The 24,540-nt window shown below is 36.9% G+C and overlaps 1 protein-coding gene across 5 annotated transcripts in view; it reads left to right on the top strand.

Annotated features, from left to right (window-relative positions):
• dock4b (dedicator of cytokinesis 4b) overlaps window positions 1–24,540 on the top strand; it is a 163,404-nt gene that overhangs the window by 113,621 nt on the left and 25,243 nt on the right. For 3 of the 5 annotated variants that reach the window (XM_030149278.1, XM_030149279.1, XM_030149280.1), the window contains exons 25-41: window positions 859–993; window positions 1,440–1,538; window positions 3,943–4,037; window positions 4,177–4,252; window positions 5,848–5,948; window positions 6,198–6,256; window positions 7,516–7,664; window positions 10,915–11,000; window positions 12,210–12,236; window positions 12,630–12,725; window positions 12,812–12,872; window positions 15,153–15,246; window positions 15,407–15,555; window positions 16,741–16,827; window positions 16,961–17,065; window positions 17,346–17,487; window positions 20,673–20,839. In XM_030149278.1, the coding sequence (XP_030005138.1) occupies window positions 859–993; window positions 1,440–1,538; window positions 3,943–4,037; window positions 4,177–4,252; window positions 5,848–5,948; window positions 6,198–6,256; window positions 7,516–7,664; window positions 10,915–11,000; window positions 12,210–12,236; window positions 12,630–12,725; window positions 12,812–12,872; window positions 15,153–15,246; window positions 15,407–15,555; window positions 16,741–16,827; window positions 16,961–17,065; window positions 17,346–17,487; window positions 20,673–20,839 (1,728 nt within the window). The remainder of the gene's footprint in view (window positions 1–858; window positions 994–1,439; window positions 1,539–3,942; window positions 4,038–4,176; window positions 4,253–5,847; window positions 5,949–6,197; window positions 6,257–7,515; window positions 7,665–10,914; window positions 11,001–12,209; window positions 12,237–12,629; window positions 12,726–12,811; window positions 12,873–15,152; window positions 15,247–15,406; window positions 15,556–16,740; window positions 16,828–16,960; window positions 17,066–17,345; window positions 17,488–20,672; window positions 20,840–24,540) is intronic. The other 2 variants (XM_030149281.1, XM_030149282.1) reach the window with 1 other exon arrangement.

Genomic DNA, 24,540 nt, shown 5'->3' with positions numbered 1-24,540 from the left:
GTCCAGTAATGAGACCCATCAATTTAGCAACAGGCATTGTCAAAGTGGCAGTCACTTCGAGCTGTGTGTGCGTGTGTGTGTGTGTGTGTGTGTGTGTGTGTATGTATGTGTTGTCTGATTTGTGTGTGTTGTGGTTTGGGTCTGTCTAGTTTGGACTGTTGGCAGCTAGAGGGGCAGCTAGTGGTAAAGGCACCCAGTAGGACACACACACACACACACACATACACGTGGATAATACACACACACACACACACACACACACACACACAGACTGGCACTGCCTCTAAAAAGAAGTGACAGCAGTGGCAGCCAATGTGCCAGTCTGAAGCTCCTTCTCATTATCGCTCTGTCCAAGATCTGTCTGTCATGTCAGGGGAGAGACTAGAGGGAGGCACACACACTCAAAAAACACACACACACACACACACACACACACACACACAAAACACACGCACACACATGCACACACACACACACACAAACCAGTTTATTTTCCACTCTCTTTGAGTTACTTGAAGTCCTTAACTGTCTCTTTCCTTTTATATTCTACGTCTTTCATATCCTTTTCCGTTCTCCTCCTCGTCTGCCAGTTTATACCGTCAACATATCTCTATAGCCCTGAAACTTCATAAAGTCCTTCTACTCAATTGTTCAAGTCTCATTAAAAACTGCAATGAAAGTAAGATTACAGGATAACGGGTGCAGTCTTTGGCTTTGAGGCACCGTGCCATCAACTGTTGATAATGGTTCAAGGTCACGTTGGCAGAAAATATGAGTAAAATACTAATTATTCCAGACTAGAATACACTGGCAGGTCTAGTTACCTTGAAACTCCTTTGTGTTTTGTGTATTGTGCAGGAGCCGGTGGTCTCTGAAGAGGTGGAGCTCATTGTGGAGAGTCTGCTGGGAGTTGTACTGAGGACCATCCTGGAAATTAGCAACCGGCCCCAGCCTGCAGGCCCTTCCATGAGACTGCAGTTTCAGGATGTGACTGTACGTGTGTTCTAATGTGCACCAAATGTCTCCATCTGTGTCTGTTCTGGTTAAATTGTTTTGGGATTTAGCAAAATGTGCAAGAGTAATTATAGGTTTCAAATTGAGTTGTGGCTGCAGCGACTATAATTCCACTAACATTATTAACATTAATGGCAATAATTAAGATTTATGGTGTAATACAGCATAAAGGGAGAGCAGTGAAGTGGGTAATAATGAGATCATCACCATGATCTGCTTGTAATAGAGTTCACTAATGCACCCACAACAATGCCAGTATAGGTTAATAAAGGGCAAATACTTGATAAGACGAAGTGCATCCTTTGCTGTTTTCAGTTGGAAATGATGCACAGAACCAGGCTGTTTGTCTGATATTTACATTTTTATTTCTTCACTTGTTATAAATACGTAATCTTTCCTCTGGCCTCTGTGTGTTGTCATACCAGGGAGAGTTTGTGGCTTGTTTGTTGGCCCTACTGCGACAGATGAGTGACAGACACTACCAGCAGCTACTGCAGGCATTCAGCAACAAAGACGACCTGAGGGTAAGACCACCACACTCAGCTCTGTTTATCCAGTCCTGGTTATATGTGGTACTGTGTAGCAACATTACAGTAAAGGTTTCCCTAAGTTTACTTGCACTAATTCAATATTGGCATCTGCTAATCCATGGAGATACAACCAAATATTTGCATATATAAAGTAGAGAAGTGAGAAAATCTACAGTGTTATGCAAAAGTCTTATACCACCTCAAGGTTTGTTATTGCAGGGTTGAAATGAGCATACATATTTATTTCTCATTCTCTTTTCTTCAGATGCAAGAAAATAAGGAAATATGTGCACAGCCGTAAAAGACACACAGAAAACTAAACTAAATGGGTTCTAAAGGTTAACATCAGTATTTAGTGTGACCTCTGACCCCATGACAAAACCTGGTATAAAACATCAGAAAATTAATGCAATAAATCTCACATTGTCTGAACAAAAGGGTTAAAGCAGTCATTTTCAACCTTGGGGTCGGGACCTCACGTGGGGTCACCTGAAATTTCGAGTAATTGATTAAAAAAAACCCAACTTACTAATAAAAAATATATGGTGAGTTGAGAGAGACAATCCCAATACATAACAGACATGACAAACTGTGAAGCTGAAACTGAAGCACTGTGGTACTGTTTATCTTTTAAATGTTCATTGTGGTCGGTTTCAGATGCTGCAGCTCTTTGATAATTCATACTTTGAGTTATTGTTTGTTCAGTATTAATTTGCAGCTTTGTAAATACAGGCTCAACTGACTGTGCATGTCTTGACCAAGGAAAAAAAAAAAAAGCCTAAATGCCGTCTATAATTAACATTTATTTGCAACATAGTATAGCAAACTATTACATGATCAAAAACAAATTAATTTTAGCAAAAATAAAAAATAAAAAAGTCTCTGTTTCAAATGTCTGGGGTCGCTAGAAATTTGTGATGTTAAAATGGGGTCACAAGCCAAAAAAGGTTGGAAACCACTGGGTTCAAGATATGTTAAGTGCAAAGGGAGGTCACACTAAATATGACCACTTTGGTTTATAGAAGCTGATTTTACCTGAAGCTGTTTTTTACTGCTGTATATACTGCACATATATCAGATTGGATCTAAAGACAGACTGAGAAATGCATCTGTGTGGTCATTATAATTTTAGCATAGAATAGAATACAGTTCAATACAATACAATACAATACAATAGAGGATTAGGTTTGCCAGCCGAGGTCTTTTGCACAGTACTGTATGTATGTGTTCTTTATTATGTAAAAAAACAAAACAAAACAAAAAAAAAACATGTTCTATGAGCTATACACAAGGGAGGTTTACTATAAGGTCATCATTCCATGATTTTATGGAGGAGATGGGAGAGAAAGAGGGAATACAGATGATAAGAAGCTGAGTTCATGATGTCCAACATATAGTCGCAGAAAAAATTATTAGACCATCAAAAGTCATCAAAAACAATGGTTATGCAATCAAGTACTAACTCCTGTGTGTATCATGTGACTAAAACAGACAGAAAAGAAAACATGGAATGCCTAAAAGCACTGTTTTCGTCAGTACAATGCCATAGATATTGATGTAAGAACTGAAGTGATTTTGGTTATTATCAAGAAAACATGGAAAATGGATAGATATCAGCTCTGAAATTAAACTCTTATGAGCTATTTTTATTGTTATCCTTATATTTGTCCAAACAAATGTACCTTTAGTTGTACCAGGCATTAAAATGAACAAGAAATTGAAGAAAACAAGGGGTGGTCTAATCATTTTTTCCATGACTGTATATATTTCAGTGGAAATCCGTGTTGATTCTTTGAGTGTCTGATCCAGTCCAAGTATGTGGTCTGCACTTACAGCTGAGAATAATGTCTTTATAAACAAATGCTGGACTAGGAAAGTGGAGGTTAATTACTATGATTATTCAGTGAGGATCTTCAAAGCAGAATAAAACACCTTTCACAAGAATTTGAATACAATAGCATTCAAGTTCAAGAAAGATCAGGAAAGCTTTATTATTCTAAATGGGGGAAATTATGTGCAACCGAGAGAAATACATATAGCGCCACACTCAGAACCAAGAGTGCAATAAAAATTGTAAAATATGAACATACATATCACATTGAGTCATATAAAAACCTGACCTGTCTGTTTGTCCATTTGATAATTTACTGTACCATTCTAATCACAGTGTATGACCTGTAATTATTAAGAACAGAAGGAATGTGATCTACATTAAAGTATGCATGTTTAGTTGAATTGAAATGAAAATAAAACATATCTGAAGTTTCATGTTACCCTCAGTACCCCCTCCTGTCATATTCAACTAAAAAGTGTTTTGTGATGAATCACAGTGACGTGGATCTCAGTGTTGAGTGTCCTGAATTCTAACCTCTAGTCTCATGTATGTGTTTGCATGTAGGACTTCCTTCTCCAGATCTTTACCGTCTTCAGGATCCTCATCCGACCAGAAATGTTTCCCAAAGACTGGACAGTGATGCGGTTGGTCACTAACAAGTAAGACCACATACTTAGTATCAGAGTTCAGAACGCCTGCAGTAGTAGAATATTTTTTCCTGTTACTCTTGTTTGTATTTTTTCAATGAGGTACATTTGCTCTAAAATTAACCCGCTGTGATGTTTCTTTCTCTTCCAGTGTCATCATCACAACTGTCCTCTATCTTTCTGATGCTCTCAGAAAAAACTTCCTCAATGACAAGTTTGACTACAAGGTAGGCCGGAGTGGTGGTCTGTATTTGTGTGTGTGTATATGTTCTAACATAGGTGTTAAAAGTATTCACATTCATACCTCAGGTAGAAGTATAAATACGAGGGTTTAAAAAGATTTCTGTTGAAGTTGAAGTATCAAGTTTTTTACTCCAGTAAAAGTGTAAAAGTACTGGTTTCAAAACTGCTTAACCCTGTAATGCCAAATGTATCATATTTGATCCGTGAGTTTTGAAGCCCTCTACATGATCAGTGTGATATTTTTTTTTCTTGAAAAACCTGATGTATACAATCAAATACATGCAATACACAGATAATCCACCAGGGGGGAGGAATTCGTTCACCAGAGGCTTTCCAGTGACACTACAAGACTGTCATTAATGAGGAAGGAGGAAGAACTTTGACAATTTTGAAAAGGAATTACAAATTTGTTAGACATGTTTGTGTTATGTTTTTGTTTGTTCGAAAATAATAATACTTGAGCATTGAGACCTGATGGATCAAATATGATATAAAATTGAAACTCATACATGGAAATTGATATTTGAAAAAAAAAAAAATTTGGTTGTTCAGAAGGACCAATAAAGGCTCCAGTTTTAAAGAACTGGAATTTTCTGTCAGTGATTTAATGGTTCAGGCTTTACAGGGTTAAGTATAAAAGTAAATGTAAGGGGAAAAAAATCCCATTAGGACCAAAGCTTAGGCGATGCCACAGGGGCCTATAGTGCACTACCCCACCTCCCCAAAAAAATTTTCTGAAGGCTATAATGACTATAATGTTATATTCAAATGTTAATGTTGAAACATTTGGGATGCACTAGTCTACCTGTTACAGCTGCATATATGAACATTGAAAAGTAATGCATTTTAGTCCAATACAAATGTATTAAAGAACCATATATGTGTCCTACTGAGCATTAACATGTGTTTATGGAGCAGAAGATATGATGACTAGTTGAATATAAGTATTGGAATGTTGCAAAAAGTCAGGTGTGCTGGATCACATACAAACCAATAAGGTGTCAGAATGGTATATGTTTATACTTCTAATCCAACCACAATCAATTTCACTCTATCTGGATGGAGCAATTTATCTGGATAGTTGTTTTTTTTTTTTGAACGATGACAAGAAGGAATGAAATAGGAGTAACGAGGTTATTTTTAAAATGTAAGGAGTAGAAAGTACAGATAATTGAAAATGTAAAGAGTAGAAGGAAAAGGTCGGCTGAAAAATAAATAGTATAGATAACCATAGTTTCTACTTAAGTAAAGTAACAAAGTATTTGTACTTCGTTACTTGACACCTCTGTCTTCTAACCACCTTAAAGCTTTTTGAATATGTGAATATTTGAATATACCCACAGTATACAGATAATATTTGGATGCAGAGCTATTATTGTGACCTTATTGAACAGCTTGTTGCTTTATATGACTGTTTTTAATGAGTATGTACCGTAATACTGAAAACTCCCAGAAAGAAATCATGGATGCAAGTGGCAAATTGCCTAGTTTTTCACAAACATTTCTGGAAACTTTCAGTTGTTGGAGGAAGTTTTTGCAGAGCAGTGACAACATGCTGTATCTTTGCTGTCACTTTCAGGTGTGGGACTCCTATTTCTATCTGTCTGTAATATTTATCAACCAGCCCTGTCTACAGCTGGAGTCCTTCTCTCCCTCCAAGAGGAAGAAGATCCTGGAAAAGTAAGTGTTGTTTGTTTGCCAATGAACACACATACACAAACACACACTCTTACTGCATGTGTTCAGATAGCCTGTAATGAGCAATGTACTCAGTGAGCCGTCCTATCTGGCTCCTCCTTAGTGTCAAATCTAAAATCAGTCAAACACACAGGCCACACACTGTGTAATGAGTCCTTAACATGCTGTTCTATACGGCCTCGCTCACTACTCGCCTGCAGCAAACACACTTTTTTCATTTTTTCTGTGCAGGTATGGAGACATGAGAGTGATGATGGGCTGTGAGATCTTCAGCATGTGGCAGAATTTAGGTAAGATTCCCAAATGTACGATGGAGAAACACTGTAACAGATGCAGCATCAACAAGAAACTCATCAGTTGGTTGCTTGTGATTTTTATCCGTAGACATGCTGTAGACAAGAAGAAAAATATCTAACATCATCAGAGTAATGTTGTAAACTGAAATGCAAATGCGTGTGTCTGTATCCACTAAATGACTCCTAATACTCTTTAAACATAGCATTAATCTCTGTATGACTTACTAACATCATCAACAGAGAAAGATAACGCAATTAAATATCCGATTCCTTCCATTTGTTTGCATTTGCGCTGATTGGAGCTAAAAACTTCCAGGCTTTTCCCTTAGGCCAAATTCATCGCTATGGCAACCAGCCTCACTCTGGTTTATGTGGATTATTTTGTTCTGTTCTCAGTCTGTGATTGCTGAGTATGGTTCTGTGTTTTAAGAATAATTTTCAATATTTTATGTGTACTCAAGAGCATTTTTGCGCAATTTGAAATGCATTTTCAAGACCCTTCATTGTTATCATTATAATTATTATTTTGATTTTGTCAAGATGCACGGTAAAGCCTCCCACTAACAATACTAAATTAAATTTAACATCAGTCACTGTGATTGTTCATTCTGTGAAAGTGCTGCATAAGATCATTTGGTTTTAGTGCAGTGCAATTTACTGGAGCAGCTTGTATTTTGGTTGAATTTTTGTCAAAATAAATGAATAAATAAATAAATAAAGTTAAGGAAAAAAATAGTAGACCACCCCTTGTTTTCTTCAATTTCTTGTTCATTTTAATGCCTGGTACAACTAAAGGTACATTTGTTTGGACAAATATATGATAACAATAAAAATAGCTCATAGGAGTTTAATTTCAGAGCTGATATCTATCCATTTTCCATGTTTTCTTGATAATAACCAAAATCACTTCAGTTCTTACATCAATATCTATGGTATTGTACTGATGAAAACAGTGCTTTTAGGCATTCCATATTTTCTTTTCTGTCTGTTTTAGTCACATGATACACACAGGAGTTAGTACTTGATTGCATAACCATTGTTTTTGATGACTTTTGATGGTCTAATAATTTTTTCTGCGACTGTATTTATATTTATTTATTTATATCACTCAGTGTTATACAACTGAAAAAATAAAAAGAAGCTGTTTTGGAGAGTATACCAAGTTCTCTAAATTGCCTCTGACATAAACAGTGTGGTGTTTTCAAGCTCAAATGAGAGCCTAACCTCCATTTGGACCTCTGTCTGTCTCTCAGGAGAGCACAAGTTGAACTTTATCCCTGCGATGATTGGTCCTTTCCTGGAGGTGACGCTGGTTCCACAGCCTGATCTGAGAAATGTCATGATCCCCATCTTCCACGACATGATGGATTGGGAGCAGAGACGCAGCGGCAATTTTAAACAGGTAAATAAATGCTGAAAGTAGATGCACTTGTCTGACACACTGCAAAAAAAAAGGTGTCTAGAAACAAGATAAAAACACTCAATCTGAGGAAAAAGGTACTCAAAACAAGTGAAATATCTGTCCATGCAGCTAAATCATTTTACTTGACAAGATTTCTTGAATTAAGATTGTTAAATCTAGAAATAAGCATGTCTACAGATGTATGAACACTTGAAATAAGAAATTAACTCTTAAAACAAGATCAATTATCTAACACTTCTAAATCTAAGTTTTATTATCTTGGAATAGAACCAAATACTTTACAGTGCAGTGATATATAGTGTTGTGGAAGTTTTCAGGCCACAGGTGGGAGACATCTGTGGTCTCTTAGACGTTCTTCCACACTGTACTCTGGAGTGTTGAATTGATGTCTCTGTACTCCTGTGTAGGTAGTGGAGCTTTGTCGAGTAACGGTCACACAGAGCCAAAGACAAACTCACAGATCCAGCAGAATTAAAGCCACATAAACTGTTTATTCATTCACAAAATACACACTGAGTTGATATCTGCAGAAACAACTGGCTTTTGTTACTATGGGCGACCACTTTTATATGGCAAAATGTAGGTTGAGTTTTAGCTATAGACCATACCACTTTTTCCTTTTTTTTTTTTTTTTTAAACATTTTAACATTATTTTAGTCGAGTTGGAAGCCCTCCTTTTTGGCTTCATCCCTGATAGGATATGTTTTTACTGGTGTCTGCCTGGATTGGACAGCATATATACATACTGGGGCGCTGATAAGGGGGGGTAAACATGACAAATTCATGGGGCCCAGTAATTGTGGGGGGCCCATAGTGCAGTGGAGGGGGTCCAGTGGATACAGGTTAGAAGTTGGGAAAATTTTGTGTAAGATCTGCGGTATAATAGAGGCATAGAAATCGGGAGTCGGACGTTGAAAGCATGTTGAGTTTCAGTTTTGTTTCACGCAAGCGTAGGTGACGCTAGCGCCCTCCCTCCCCGCTCCGACATATTGACAAGATACTGAATTTGGGTCAACAGCGTTAACCTTTCATGTATGGAGGACTGAACCTGCCAAATTAAAAAATATATACAGAAATATAGAAATGGCTTGATAAGTTCATTTCCGTACCATTTATTTTTCTATTTTGTCCTAATTTATATTTTTCCTTATTTAATCTTTATCCCTGCATTTATTTCTGCGTTGCTTTCTATTTACATTTTCTGTATCTCTTTTCTTATTTATTTCTATATTCTATTTTCATCTGACATCTTATTAATTTATTGTCATTTTTTTAATTGTAGTCATATTTACCTCTTCAGTATTCCCCTGTTGCATTTTCCTTCTCTATTATTTCTGTCACCTATTTATTTCTGTGTTGCTTTGTATTTACATTTTCGTCAGTATTCCCCTTTTGCATTTTCTTCCTCTATTTATTTGTGCATCGCCTATTTATTTCTGCATTGCTTTCTTTTTACATTTTCTTCCTCTATTTATTTCTGCGTCGCCTATTTATTTCTGTGTTGTTTTCCATTTACATTTTCTTCAATATTCCCCCTTTTGCATTTTCTTCCTCTATTTATTACTGCTTCACCTATTTATTTCTGCATGGCTTTTTATTTACATTTTCTTGATCTCTTTTCTTATTAATTTCTATATTTATTTCATCTGACATCTTATTCATTTATGTATTTATTCATGGAGCCCACAATTGGTAGTGGCGCCCCTTTATACATATGCAACTCTTTCCCAGTATTAGTTTATCATTTATAAATATGTAACTTTTTCCCAGAATATGGAAATTATTTCCCAGTATGTTCAAAATTTCCATTCACGTATTCTTTTTTGTTCACCACGTTTTCGAAACTTTCCATTTGTCCTTTTTTTGTAGTGGTTCTCCCAAGAAAAATAGTCAGTTACTCTGGTATAATCTTCACATTACACTGAGAACTAGAAGCACTCGGAGAGCGCGCAGACCTCCGCCAAGGCTGATCAGTGCCCCCCTCCCATTTCCAACAAACCCTGAAAATTTCATCCAAATCTGTCCAGAACTTTTTGAGTTATGTTGCACACTAACGGACAGACAAACAAACAAACAAACAAACAAACAAACAGACAAGCAAACAAACCCTGGCAAAAACATAACCTCCTTGGCGGAGGTAATAACTTCTGTTATATTTACACAAAATCAATAGACTGACTGCTGCTACCTGGGCCCATTGTTTGCTTTTGTCCCAGGGCAGCTGTGGCTACAAATGTAGTTTACTACCACCAGAGGGAGAATGTGAGAGCGAATGAATAATGGGTCAATAATGTAAAGCGCTTTGGGTGTCTAGAAAAGCGCTATATAAATCCAATCCATTATTTTGTACTTATTTGTGCTCTCATTTGTCTGCTTTTTTTTTTTTTTTTTTTTTTTTTTTTTGGGGGGGGGGGTCTCTTTTGTTTGTCTTTTTTGTTTACTGTTACAATTCTACATAAAACTCAATAAAAATTTAAGTTACAAAAAAAAAAACAACAATAACTTCTGGCCTGCAAATGAATACAAGTTGAATATTTTTGATTAAAACACTGGTTTTGAAGACACCACAGTAGTCCCAAAATTACATGGGCTTTTACAGGGTGGGGAAGCAAAATTTACAATATTTTAACAGTACTTTAATAACTGCCTTCACATGCTTCCTGAAACTTGCGCAAGTGTTCCTCAAATATTCGGGTGACAACTTCTCCCATTCTTCTTTAATAGTATCTTCCAGACTTTCTCGTAATAGTTTTGCTCATAGTCATTCTCTTCTTTCCATTATAAACAGTCTTTATGGACACTCCAACTATTTTTGAAATCTCCTTTGGTGTGACGAGTGCATTCAGCAAATCACACACTCTTTGACGTTTGCTTTCCTGATTACTCATATGGGCAAAAGTTTCTGAAAAGGTATGGATAATAGTGTTAGGTATGATTATGACATCAATATATGTTTGGTTTCAAAAAAATTGACGTAGTGCCTGCTGAGAAAAAACAACTAAATGTTCATTGTAAATTTTGCTTCCCCACTCTGTACATGTGAGCAAATGTAAAAATACATTCTGTTACCTTTCGTTTATGCAGGCTTAAATCACAAAGCGTGGATCAAAACAAAATCTAACCACGGACCATGAAACACTGTTAACCTCTGAACCACTCACACTGGTGCTGGTCATTATTGGGTGAAGATGGCAGCTCTGTGAGTTCATAAATGCTTTTTTGGTCACAGGTGGAGGCGAAGCTGATCGACAAACTGGACAGCCTGATGTCTGAGGGCAAAGGAGACGAGACGTACAGGGAGCTCTTCAACAGCATGTGAGTTAAGGGTAAAGGAAACAGAAAACATAGGAATGAGACCTGTACATTTACATATTTAAACTCAAAACAGGTATAAATAGTTGAACTAGAGCAGTGGCTGTTTCAAATGACATTGTCTAGTATAAGGAGGAAACCACTTATGCTTCCTCCTACAGATAAAATAGGCGTTTATTGAGGCTAATTACCTAAACGATGTGACCCACACAAGGCTTCATCAGGTCAGGACAAGCGTGGGCTGCAGCTCGCAGGTCGTTCGCCTCAGTTAATGGCTGTTTTATCTGCAAATGGATGCGTCTGAGTATTCTCCTTTTGAAAATGAGCGTTTAACCCTGAGAGCCAAATAGCACCGATAACAGAATTACTGCGCACAGATATCCGCTATAAAAAATAAATAAATAAATATATCAGTTAGATGTGTTAAGCTATTTGTTGACATGACAGCACATGATACTAATATGAGAAGTTGTTAATATTCATCAAGAAGCCATGGGTAGTTCTTTATTTAAGAAACTGTATGAAAAAAATTTATAAAGAGGTAAGTAAGCACAAATGTCCAGTCACCGTCATCGTCCATCCTGTCCACATGTTTGTGCTCCTGCATGATTATTACATTTGCTCAAATCAGTGTGTGTATGTGTGTTAGTTTGTGTTTTCCTGCTTTTTGTTTACTTTTACGTCACCCTCCACAAAAGGCAACACTTTTTTTTTTTTTTTTTATTCCAAAAACCTTCTATGAAACCATGTTTGTAATTCATAATCACACGTCAGTTGTCAGTCTCATCAGTACCATATACTGCAGATAATGTGTAATTTTATCAGTATATGTCTGCTGTAAGTGTCATTTTGTCTCTCATAGTCAGTCACCATTACTGTAGTCAAACAGAACTAAATTAGTGCATATAATTCAACATCTGATCCATATACTGTACTTAGTTGATATATTTACATGCCATATAATCAGCAGATGTAGTTGTTTTTACATAGCATACATCATGTTTAGTGGTTATAAACTGCAAATTCATTTATTTATATTTTCAGACTTTTTTCTGTTTTTTTTTCTATTTTATGTATTGTTTTAGTTTAATTTTCTTAATGGGGTTTCCTCCTACTAACTCCACTAACCCCTAAGCCTACTTGTGTGAGTGTGTGCTGATATTAATCATATTAATATTAATTTATTCCGCCTATGCTTCCCGCCTGGAGTAGAATTCCTCTGTTTGGTCCGTACCCTAGGTAAGATGCTCTCCTCTTTGTTCTGTCAGTGTCGTCTGTGTGAGGGGGAGGAGGGGGAAATTAACTTAAGCCAAAACTAAACTACAAAAATTACATTTGCTGTTGTAAACCTTTTGTCCACCTTGTGTTGGTGGCTCTAAATATAGTGGTTCCTTCTGTATGGTATTGTATTGTGACTCCGACAGGCAGGGCATCAAGCATAGGTGACATCGGTGTGCCTGGCTTTGACTTCCTCTTTGCTTTGCCTACTTTTGTTTCTTAGTAAATTCTCCTTTCTTTTCCTTTCCTCCATCACCTTTCCTTCCCCATTTTTTTCCCCCTCTCTCTCGTCCCTGTCTGTTTTGGTCTTCACGTCTCTTTGTCTTGTTCTGTCTCTCTTCATTTACTCTCCAGCCTGCTGAAGAAGATTGAGAGAGAAACCTGGAGGGAGAGTGGAATCTCGCTGATTGCGACCGTCACTCGCTTAATGGAGAGATTGCTGGACTATAGGTGGGACTGAGCAAATGTAGACTCTCCAAAAACGTACATGTTATCACTTCTTCAAGTCAAGTCAATGCCTGATGTTTGTGTTCCAGGGACTGTATGAAACTAGGAGAGGTGGATGGCAAAAAGATTGGATGTACTGTTAGTTTACTGGTGAGTATTTATTTAACCCCAGGATAAAACCCCAAACCAAGGCTTAATGAATATGTATTTGGTTTTTTGGTTGGTTAAAATGTGAAATGGCATTGATGAAAACAAAATATGGTGAACTGCAACATTTGATTTATTTGTGCACATTTTACCCTCACCTTCAAGGCCTTAACTGTACCCCTGAAATCTCCCTCAAGGTTATTATCATTAACTAAAATTAACAAAATGATGAAAACTAGAATTGGAAAATAAACATTTTCGTTAACTGAAATAAATAAAAACTATAATTAAAAGAAAAAAACCCCGATAACTAACTGAAACTGTATTGTATGCTTATAAAACTAACTAAAACGTATAAAAATTACGGCTAAAATTCCCTTTGTTTTCGTCTTTGTCAATGTCGGATTGATACGAAATTGATTTATTTCGCTCGAGCAATTTTAGCTAGCGATGTTGTGCCGAATTCTACTCCCTGCCGAAAACTGCTCCACTTCCTAAGTCAGCCATGAAGAGGACAATATTGCGGTTATGTTTTTGTCTGTTTAATATTAATATTAAAGAATGTGCCAACTGTAAGGTATATAAAACTTTCAAAAGTTAAATCTTAGACACACACACAAAATATATAACAATAAAAACAGATACTAACGAAAACTATATCTTCCACGGCTGGGGATGCAGTTTCAGCAGGGAGCAGAATTCGGCACCGGGTACTGCCGAAAATTGCATCCCCCATCAGAATTAGCTTGCAAAGCTAAAGGAGTGAAATTACTTTAGCAGCTCCCATTTGGAGCTATTCTGGTGTGGCAGGGTGAATTTGGTGCACATTGCCCTCTTTATGGCTGACTTAGGAAGGGGGAGCTGTTTTCGGCAGCTGCTGCACGATGCAGTTTTCGGCAGGGAGTAGAATTCGGCACAACAAGTGGCACCATATGACACTTAACGATCCGTCACTTCTTGTCACTTGTGGTTTAGAGTCGTCTTCTGGTCCCCACTCTACTGGAAACATGGAGACTAAAGATGGGCGACAGCAGCAGAGTCCTGTATAGGATTTATTTGAATACGACTGCGAAGAAGATAAAAGATATGATGAAACTAAAACTAAACTAAAACTAAGCATTTAGAAGAAAATGAAAACTAATAAATACTTGCAAACCTGCTCTAAAAACAAATTAAAACTAACTGAATTAGAGACAAAAAAATGTCAAAACTAAATAAAACTAAACTATAATGAAAAATCCAAAACTATTATAACCTTAGTCTCCCTATATACAAATCTAAATATTTTTACTTATATCCTTGTACAGCACTTTGGACACTTTGCGTAGGTAGAAATAAACCTGACCTTGATCTTGATGTATGTAGAACTGGTCATAACTGCCATTTATAATCAAGACATACTGTATATCAAGCTCCCTTTGTGTTTTTGCTGCGTTTACAAACACTAGTTATTGATATTAATGCTGTCAAACAATTATTTGTATAATCCGATTAATCACAGGGTTGCTGTGGATTAATTTAAATAAATCACAATTAACTATCATTCATTTTTAATTTATATTAATCGCGTTTCATTTTGCACGAACAAACAGACTCAAGAAAGAAGGGAATATATATGCCTTTAATGTGTTTATTAAACACCTTCAACAGTTTCAACAACAGAACTTGAAACAAAACAGCCTGAAACAACTGTTCCGTCTTGGGTGTTTTGTCCTCATATTTCCATCCAGAGGGCCAAGGGGCTGTTTAGCGTTCATGTGTGACATTAACTGTACTTGGACTGACTGCCTGAAAGGTGTTGGCAGAGACGTTCAGAGTCATACTGCGCTGCCGATGAGCTAATTGGGTTAAAGTTTTTAATCAGATTAATCATGATGATAAATTAATCCACATTAATGCAGTAATTTTGACAGCCCTAATTGATGTATATTGTGTTAATATGTATATATAATGTTCTTTTTGCTTGTTGCCAAATATCTTCCGGGGTACATCATTCTTTCATATTACTGAGTGAAAATATGGTCAGGATGGACAGTTTTTTAGCTCTTTTCATCACGGACACAAACAAAACCATCTGTGGCAGCACCTGCGAACATAGAAAGATGGATCAGAAGCCGGTGTAAATCAGCAGCCAAAACATACTGTTCTGTCTACACTATAGGACAATCTGTCACTTTCCTTTTCTTTTCCCACCTTCTGTATCATTTTCGCTTTGGCCAACTCCTAACTGTTGTCTTTCTCTTGTGATTTGCAAACACCAAAACCGCCTGGTGCTCCTGTCAGAACTTCTACAAAACTGAGCTGAACAAAGAGGAGATGTACATCCGCTACATTCACAAACTGTACGACCTGCACTTAAAAGCACAAAACTACACAGGTAAGCCTTGAGGAACGACTCTGTGTGTGTTTTTAGACTCGCAGCCTTTCAAGTTTTCTTGGAAACTAACTGCTTCTGCTTTTTACAATGTGACTCCGAGGGTTGTACTTTTTATGTGATCCTGACTGTGTGTAATTTGTGTGTTTTCCTTGTGCCACAGAGGCGTCGTACACTCTGCTGCTGTATGATGAGTTGTTGGAATGGTCAGACAGGCCGTTGAGAGAGTTCCTCAACTACCCCATGCAGAGCGAGTGGCAAAGGAAAGAGTATTTGCATCTCACTATCGTCCAGAACTTCGACAGGGGAAAGGTGACAGCAGACACACTTTTAACATCGCACTGTTTGCAGGTGTTTAAACAGGTGTGGAAAGGCTGTTAAATGTAGCTTAAAGACAACCTTTCATTAGCAGGATTACCCCACTTATGCATAGTCTTATTCTCATTTAAATAGTGCATCAAAGTGCAGTCATATTATTTATGGTGTATCCATAATAAATATACATTTGCCGCAGTGGTTCAAACATAATAACCGTAAACTAATTCATTAAACATGAACTCCTTTGAAATGCAGCAGCAGAGGCAGTTCCCCGCTTGTTTAGACAGACATGACATTAATCACATGTAATAAAAATCCCTTTTTAAGACGTTAGTGGAGCAGCGCTGTGAGGTGTAAGATGTACAGACTAGAGCTACAAAAATACGTGTCATTGCCTGTCAGATGTTTAATTTCTACTTGTCAAGAGCAGTGACAGCGGCTTTAGGCATCAACACCTCCTCAGTTTAATCTGATGAATGGCTGGCGACTGTGATTAAAGCAGGAGCAGGATACATATTGTCCTTAGTATCCTACATGATTATTCTTTTTAGAACCTTTTAGGAGGATGACAGTGACACTGACAGGTGAAGGGTGCTTTACACTGGGCCTTGGGTTTTAGGCATCAGCGTAGTGTAGTGAATAGTGTGATTTACAGCTCCAACAACATTTGTGTGAAGGATGCATTCACAGAAAGTACGGATTGTTTAAAATTTCTTCCCTCTGATAACTGTAACTCCCACAGTGAATGTTCTGCGCTCTCTGGAAGAAGTGGAATTAAGGAAACCCTCGATAATTACTCCCCAAAAAACATCAACATTTCTGATGAAATAACGTTGCTCTACGGAATCATTAAAACTGCTCCCCTCGTTACTCATAGTCCAATTTTCCTTCACATTCACAAGCCATGCCATCTGCTGGTTTTGCCGCACGGGGATTAGAAGTGCAGCAGGAAAGGAAAGCTTTTCTTTTAATTAGCAAGATGGCTGGCTGCTGCTTGTGCTCAGCGGTGCCATCAAGTGGAGGAAATGCAGTTTTGCAGCACGGTTCATCTTTACATAACGGCTGCCTTTATACACTCTGGTCTTCAATAAATGCATAAACAGAGATGAACTGTTTTGTGTGTGTGTGTGTTTGACAAATGCAGAGAATGAACATTAGTTTGTATTCTGATGTCTTCAGTGTTGGGAGAATGGAATCATCCTGTGCAGAGAGCTTGCTGACCAGTATGAGTCTTACTACGACTACAGGAACTTGAGCAAAATGAGGGTGAGTTACAAGCTGCGAGCACTTCCAAAAGATGAGTTATTAAATCCAATTTTGTTATCGGTGCCTAGGAACTAAATGGAACTGTTTGAGTGGAGTTGTGTTCTTATACATTTGTATGTTTTATCTTTGGTAGATGATGGAAGCCTCTCTCTACGATAAGATCATGGACCAACAAAGACTAGAACCTGAATTCTTCAGAGTTGGTTTCTATGGAAAGAAGTTTCCCTTCTTCTTACGGGTACAAATAAACAAACAAATCACCTCTGTGTCAAAAATATGTTGTTCAGCACAACATAAATTCTACCCCCCCAAAGACAAAATAGACCTGCAGGCAGAATTAACTTGTCTTATATAAAACTGCTCCAGTGTGAGGTGACATTCAGCAACACTTACTGAATACTGTTCAATGATGTAAGAGGCTGTGTCCTTGGTGGAGTTTCCAGCTGAAGCTGCAGTGTCAGGATATCACCACTAGATGTCAAACTAACCCCACACTGTTGTTTGCTCCCCCTCTGCAGAATAAGGAGTTTGTGTGCCGCGGCCATGACTACGAGAGGCTGGAGGCTTTCCAGCAGCGGATGCTCAATGAGTTTCCCCACGCCATCGCCATGCAGCACGTCAACCAGCCAGACCAGACCATATACCAGGCAGATGCACAGTGTATCCTTGGCTATAGAGACAGGCTCATATGAAATCGATCAGTGAAGATAGACTGCATGTGAGCAGCAGTAAAATGTATGGAAAGGCTTACAAACTGACAGCCACACATGACATATACATTTTTACTAGTACTTATTTTATATATAACCAAATGCTTATAATTAGAGAAACACTACTACACTGTGCTTTATCCTTTCCTTTTTGTTATTATCTAAAGTCCATCCACAGGCATACACATTCATACGGCACTGTATGTTACGTGGGTCTTTTCATGAAACTGGGTTTATTTTGGTATCTAGCACTCTGACACTTTTTAGACCAAATAATAAAAGAGAAATTTTCCCCCAGGATGTACAGGTCAGGTCAGGTCTCCCTCGAAAAAGAGATTTCATCTCAAGGGACTTCCTGGTTAAATAAAGGTTAAATAAATAAATAAAATGTACCTAATGATGACCTCAGATAAATGCAAAAGAATTATACTCTTACTCTGAGTCATCCCAAAAAATATTGGAACCAAAATTAGGACAGGAAAAGCTACCTAGATGTAAGTATATTTTAGCGTGAAAACATGGCTGGAAATAGTCTTATATAGACTATAAATAAAGACACTGTGTTCGATTTGATGATCCTAATGGTTTTTTCAAATCCAGACATGGGTTTTTCATGAATCTCAGTCTCATTCCAGGTTTCATGTGTAACACATCGTGTCCACTCGTGTTGCATACGGAACCTGCCCATTTAAACACAAATAAATCACGAGGGATTTTTCAACAGTGGTCATTTTGGTGAAACACTCTGCGTTACATATTTACTTTGATTCCCAAAATGTACCTGTGAGGGAATATAAAGATATTAAAAAACTAGTAGAGCATAATTTTCATGTCCTTTTTACCATGTTACATGCAGATTTTTGTATAAAAATAATATAAAAAATATGTTTTATCTAGGGATGTAACGATATGAAAATTTTATATCACGGTTATTGTGACCAAAATTATCACAGTTATCATTATTATCACGGTATTATTGAAATGTGCTCAAAATGTTCAAGAAGTACTTAAACACACACTGAAATAATTTAACCATGTTGTAGTTAAAAACAAACAAACAAACAAAAAAACAACTAAAATAATCGGCACAATGTACTTTCTGTTGGCAAAAACATTCAAATATTAACCCTTAGTGGTCTGAGACTATTTTGGCCGTTTTTCAGTACTTTTGATTTTGCCTTTTTATACTATATAAACAAATGTTTACTATACCCGTGTTTGGTATCTTTTTTTTTAGCATAACTTCATTTATATAATCTGCCTATTATTTTTTCACTTTAACCTACTATATCAACATAAAAGGCCAGAAAACACACAAAAAAAAAAAAAAAAATCTGATTTGAAAAATGTATATAATTTATTGCATAAATAACACACAGATGCTTAACGGACCTTTTCAAAGACTTGAAAAGTAAATATTGGTTCCAAATATTAGGTATATATAATTAAAATTGTAATAAATTAAAACTATACTTAAATATTTGACATGAAAGCAGATCTTTACATAGGGTTTTTTCTCCTAGAAGTGCGGTAATCAAACACGGTTATCATGATAATTAGAATTTAAACGGTAATACTAACCGTTGGCAATTTTACCGCGGTTTATCGTTATACCGGTAATCATTACATCCCTAGTTTTATCTGAAAAATACTTTCCCCCTTAACTCCAGTAAATATTTATTTTAAAATAGACCCAAAGTGCTTCCAAACTTGCTTCATAACATTAGTCTACATCTTGTTTGAATTTTTAGCCCCCACGTACTGCTTTTAAGGACCAGTTTCATAGAAGCACCCATGTGCAATACGTAGAACCACATGTGACAAAAGAGTTACCAAACATGCCGCCTTACTGTGGTTACACACAAACCCGAAGGTATGATTGGTTATACGAACAATGATTCTGATTTTATTCCCACCAGCACATACAGCTACTCACTACTGCTATAAATCAGGTGTGGGGAGCTTTGAGTTGACAAAATGATGGTTCTTCAGTCAACAGATTTTTTATTAAATGGCTTTATGATGTCGAGAGAGGATTTTTTTCTCTTGGGCTCAGGCTTCGTATCTCTCTCCTCTGATTGATGAAGTCATGTACAGCCTGACAGATAAAACATACAAACAGTAATCTGTGTCTTTCCATACCTTTGAAGTCTAACCTGATTCAACACTAAAGACAAGAGACTTGCTTCAGGTGTGCATTTAATATTTACTTACACATTAGATGCATGTTGCTTCCCTTAACTTTAAAAGACAAGGATTGCCTGGGTAAATCAGAACCATGCTTTGTTATTCTTACATAATGGTAATCAATAGAGACTCTCTGACATTGCTCACCCATATGTACTGTACATCCTTGTCCAAAACACTAACATTCATACAACATCTCAACGTTGGCTGTCCTATCTCATATTTCCCGGTAAAGCTGCTCGTCTTAGTGCTGGGGTTTCTCCTGATGAATGTGAGGCTGAGCAGTGCAGGGGAACACTGAGTCATTTCCCGCTCCACCATCCTCCTCCGCTACTTTAAGGCAAAGAAAACAATGAGAGAAAAGCTTCTTAATTTTTAAATTTATTTTCTTTTTTTTATGTTTAGTTCTTTGTTCTGTTTTTCTTCTTTTGTAGTTCAAGTGAGCCAATTTTGCATAATAATGGCATTTTTTGTGTGTTTTTTCCAGTAAAGCCAAAGAGCAGGTCATACCAGTTGGCAATGTAGCGTTCTCTGTCAGCAATTACTGGTTGCAGAATAGAGAAATTGCTGCTTTTTGTATCATTTGTTGTTGTGATGTATAGTACAGTATAGAGGGATCTGCTGTAGGTGTTCTGGCCCCCATTAGTATATCCTTGGCAATGCATTGTGTCTGTGTGGGTGTATGTTGTAGATTTGTGTATGGTGTGTATGTGGCATGACTAATGCAACGCAGCAGATACAGCAGGAGAAGGTTTTTCACCTCAAAGGGCACACACTTTACCATCTTGTCGACTTGTACCCCTGCATGTGTGTGTCCTTGTCCTTTGTGTGCGAGTATATGCAATTTCCCATGTTCTTCGGGGTCACTGAAGAATTCATGTCTGTTGTTGATTTGCGATGCTTTGCCTTGTCGCTCTCCTGTTTTTCCTTAACTTCCGGAACATCCAGACCTGCAGATCTACGCCGTCACTCCCATCCCGGAGAGTCAGGATGTGCTGCAAAGAGATGGAGTGCCTGACAACATCAAAAGCTTTTACAAGTTCAATCACATCTGGAGGTTCAGATATGACCGGCCTTTTCACAAGGGCACCAAAGACAAGGAGAATGAGTTCAAGGTAAAGCCAAGAACAAAAAAAAAGAAGCAGCAGAATTTGCAAGGAATATGCATGATATATGGGGGCTTCTATGAAACTGGGTTTATTTTGGTACCTGGCACTTTGCCAGCTTTTTAGACCCAATAATAAAAGAGACATTTAGACATATTGCCCCCCAGGATGTACCTAATGATGACCTCAGATAAATGCAAAAAAATTACACTCTTGCTCTGAGCCATCCCCAAATTAATGAATTTTTAATAAAATATTGGAGCCAAAAATAGGACCAAAATTGGGACATGAAAAGCTACCTAGGTGTCAGTGCATTAGATCTGGAAAACATGGCTGTAAATGGTCTTATATAGACTATAAATAAAGACACTGTGTTAAATGTATTGATCCTAGTATTTTTTCTAATCCAGACATGTGGGTTTTTCGTGAATCTCAGTCTCATTTCAGGTTTTGTATGTAACCCATCATGTCCACTGGCGTTACATGCTGAACCTGCCCATTTAAACACATTTAAATCGCGAGTGATTTTGCAACAGCGGTCATTTTTGTGAAACACTCTGCCTGCTATATTTAGTTCAATTCCCAAAATATTAGAAAATAAAAAAGATATTTGAAAAAATAGCAGCACGTAATTTTCATGTCCTTTTTACTGTGTTACATGTGGATTTTTGTATAAAAATAATATAAAAATGTGTTTCTTCTGAAAAATAGTTCTCTTTTATCTCAGTAAATATTTATTTTTAAAATAGACTCAAAGTGCTTCCAAACTTGCTTCATAACATTAGTCTACAGGGTGGGGAAGCAAAATTTACAATGAACATTTAGTTGTTTTTTCTCAGCAGGCACTACGTCAATTGTTTTGAAACCAAACATATATTGATGTCATAATCATACTTAACACTATTATCCATACCTTTTCAGAAACTTTTGCCCATATGAGTAATCAGGAAAGCAAACGTCAAAGCGTGTGTGATTTGCTGAATGCACTCGTCACACCAAAGGAGAGTTCAAAAATAGTTGGAGCGTCCATAAAGACTGTTTATAATGTAAAGAAGAGAATGACTATGAGCAAAACTATTACGAGAAAGTCTGGAAGATACTATTAAAGAAGAATGGGAGAAGTTGCCACCCGAATATTTGAGGAACACTTGCACAAGTTTCAGGAAGCGTGTGAAGGCAGTTATTGAGAAAGAAGGAGGACACATAGAATAAAAACATTTTCTATTATGTACATTTTCTTGTGGCAAATAAATTCTCATGACTTTCAATAAACTAACTGGTCATACACTGTCTTTCAATCCCTGCCTCAAAATATTGTAAATTTTGCTTCCCCACCCTGTATAAGTCTGGAATTTCCCCTTGTGGGACTAATAAAGACTTATCCTATCTTTTCTTTTCTTATCTTATCTTATCTTATCTTGTTTTGTCTTGTCTTATCTTATACCTTGTTTGAATTTTTAGCCCCTCTGTTCTGTTTTTAGGGACTAGTTTCATAGAAGCACCCATCTGTGGACAGCAACTGACAAAGTTTGAATAAGCCCTATAATGCAGACTTCTCTTTACATCTATTAAATATTAGTTTTTCATCTTTAGATGCTTAAATTGACACTAAAAATACATTTACAAACTATATAAGATAAGCTTTCAGTTCACCAAAATGTCTTGTGCAAAGCAATAAGCAGCATATTTTTTATTCAAATAATTCTGAAATACAAATAATACACCTACTGAATTAAAATGAGCATTTTCGCTCTGCAGGCTGATGTTAAACAATTTCATTTCCCTCCGTCTTTATCTAGATCGTGGCCCATGTAGGTGGTAATAGTTTGAACCTGCAGTATTAGCGTTTATGCTGCACATGTTTTATTCATTCCTGTTTTAGTAATTATGTTCAGCAACTCAGGCACTAGTCAGACCTACAACCAACTTAATGCAAATCAGTGTTTTATGGTTAGATTCATTTGCAGGTAGATTCACATAGCTAGACATACTAAACACACATACAGAAGCTGACATTATCCTCATACATATTCAGTATTAACACACATGCATTCTATGTTGTGATTTTATCAGGGTTTCATTGGGACTGTTAAGCAAAATGTAATAATCATATTACAATTCTATCAAGACTGGATATCTTCGGCTCTCGGGTGCGACTAATGTATATTGTAAGCCTCTCGTGGTTATGATAGTATGCGATAAGGAGGGGATTGCATTTCAGTCAGAAAAGGAAAGAATGATGTACAAGCTTCTAAAATTCAACAACAAAAAAGTTGAATTTAAACAAAGGTCAGTGTCAGGTTTTTAAACTGTAATACATTTTTTGCAAGCAGTTTTCAGGTGGGTTTCTTGGCCTTAAAAAGCATAAAATCAATAAAGGGCAGCTGGGTTGTGTAGTATGTCGGAAGACCTTTCTTCATCCTGTGGACACTGGATCAATAGCTGGTGTCATCACTCATCTGCCCTGCTGGAGTGTCCTTGAGCAAGATGCGGGTTTCTAAATTAAGCCTCAAATAAGTCAACTGTACTATAGCATGCATGTGGAAGGGGCCAAGCAGGGAGTGAATTATCTTATGGGGATTTAAAGAATAGTGATATTATGATGTGTTGGGGAATATTTACCTCATATTGAAAAAAATAAGTAAAAATATTAACAATAAGATAAAACAAGACAGAATGCATTTAACCCTTTTGTAGTCCTCCCTACGACCACGCAATGAAAAAGATCTGAAGACAACATAAGGGTTAAAACATAAAATTAAACCATACAAATAGATTTTAAAAGCCTGTATGACACCAAAAGCCAAAAGATAAAAAAATGAATTCAGGGTTTCTGCAGGTCATTAAAAAACATTAAAAGTCATTAAATAGATTTTGTGAAAATTAATTCCTTAAATGGCATTAAAAAGCGTTAAATTCAATGTACAGAGGCATTAAAAAATTAAATACACTTGATGGAAAAAAAAAACCATTGTTATTCACGATTTATTTTGATTATATAAACATTTAATAATTTTGATCAGAATAGAGTATAGTGTGATGATTGACAGGGCGAACTCTTTAATTGACTATTGTTTATGGCCGATACATGAAGTCACAACACCGGATGCTTGGAATGCAATGTGCTGTGAGCGTGTTCATGCTGTGGTGAAAGAGCGGAGGGAATATTAGCAAATGTGGGAAAAATGGGAAAATGTAAGTTTCAGCAGAAGTAATTGGAGGAGGGACTAGGGATGTTCGATATTGACTTTTTGCCGATATCCGATAAGCTGTTATTGTCCAAACACTTCATTTCCAATATCAACCGATACCAATATATACATGCATTTTTACCCAAAACTAATTTTTGGTCACGTCATATATCTACTGTTATGATATTAACACATTACCTTCTTTTATTGTGATATCCCACTAGATGCTTTCCACAAATTAACAATGTCTGTACAAAATAAGAACTCTACTTCAAGTTAAGGAAAAGTGCCAGATTTATTTTTAACATTTTGTCTCAAACAACAGTTTGGATCACACTCTTCCTGAGATCATCCTGACAATGCCCATTACAACTAGGACAAATCTGACTTCTTCACAAATTGCAAAAACATTGAACAGTCTACTCTCGTTAAACTGCCCGCCGTTATACCGCCATTTTCGCTCACCGCCGACCAAAACCATTGCACAAAAATCCCCAATGCATTATTCCATTAGCTACC

Source organism: Sphaeramia orbicularis, chromosome 12 (assembly GCF_902148855.1).
Source record: "Sphaeramia orbicularis chromosome 12, fSphaOr1.1, whole genome shotgun sequence".
Lineage (NCBI taxonomy): Eukaryota > Metazoa > Chordata > Actinopteri > Kurtiformes > Apogonidae > Sphaeramia > Sphaeramia orbicularis.
The sequence above is the reverse complement of the archived record's forward strand: the minus strand, read 5'-3'. Positions and strand labels throughout refer to the sequence as shown.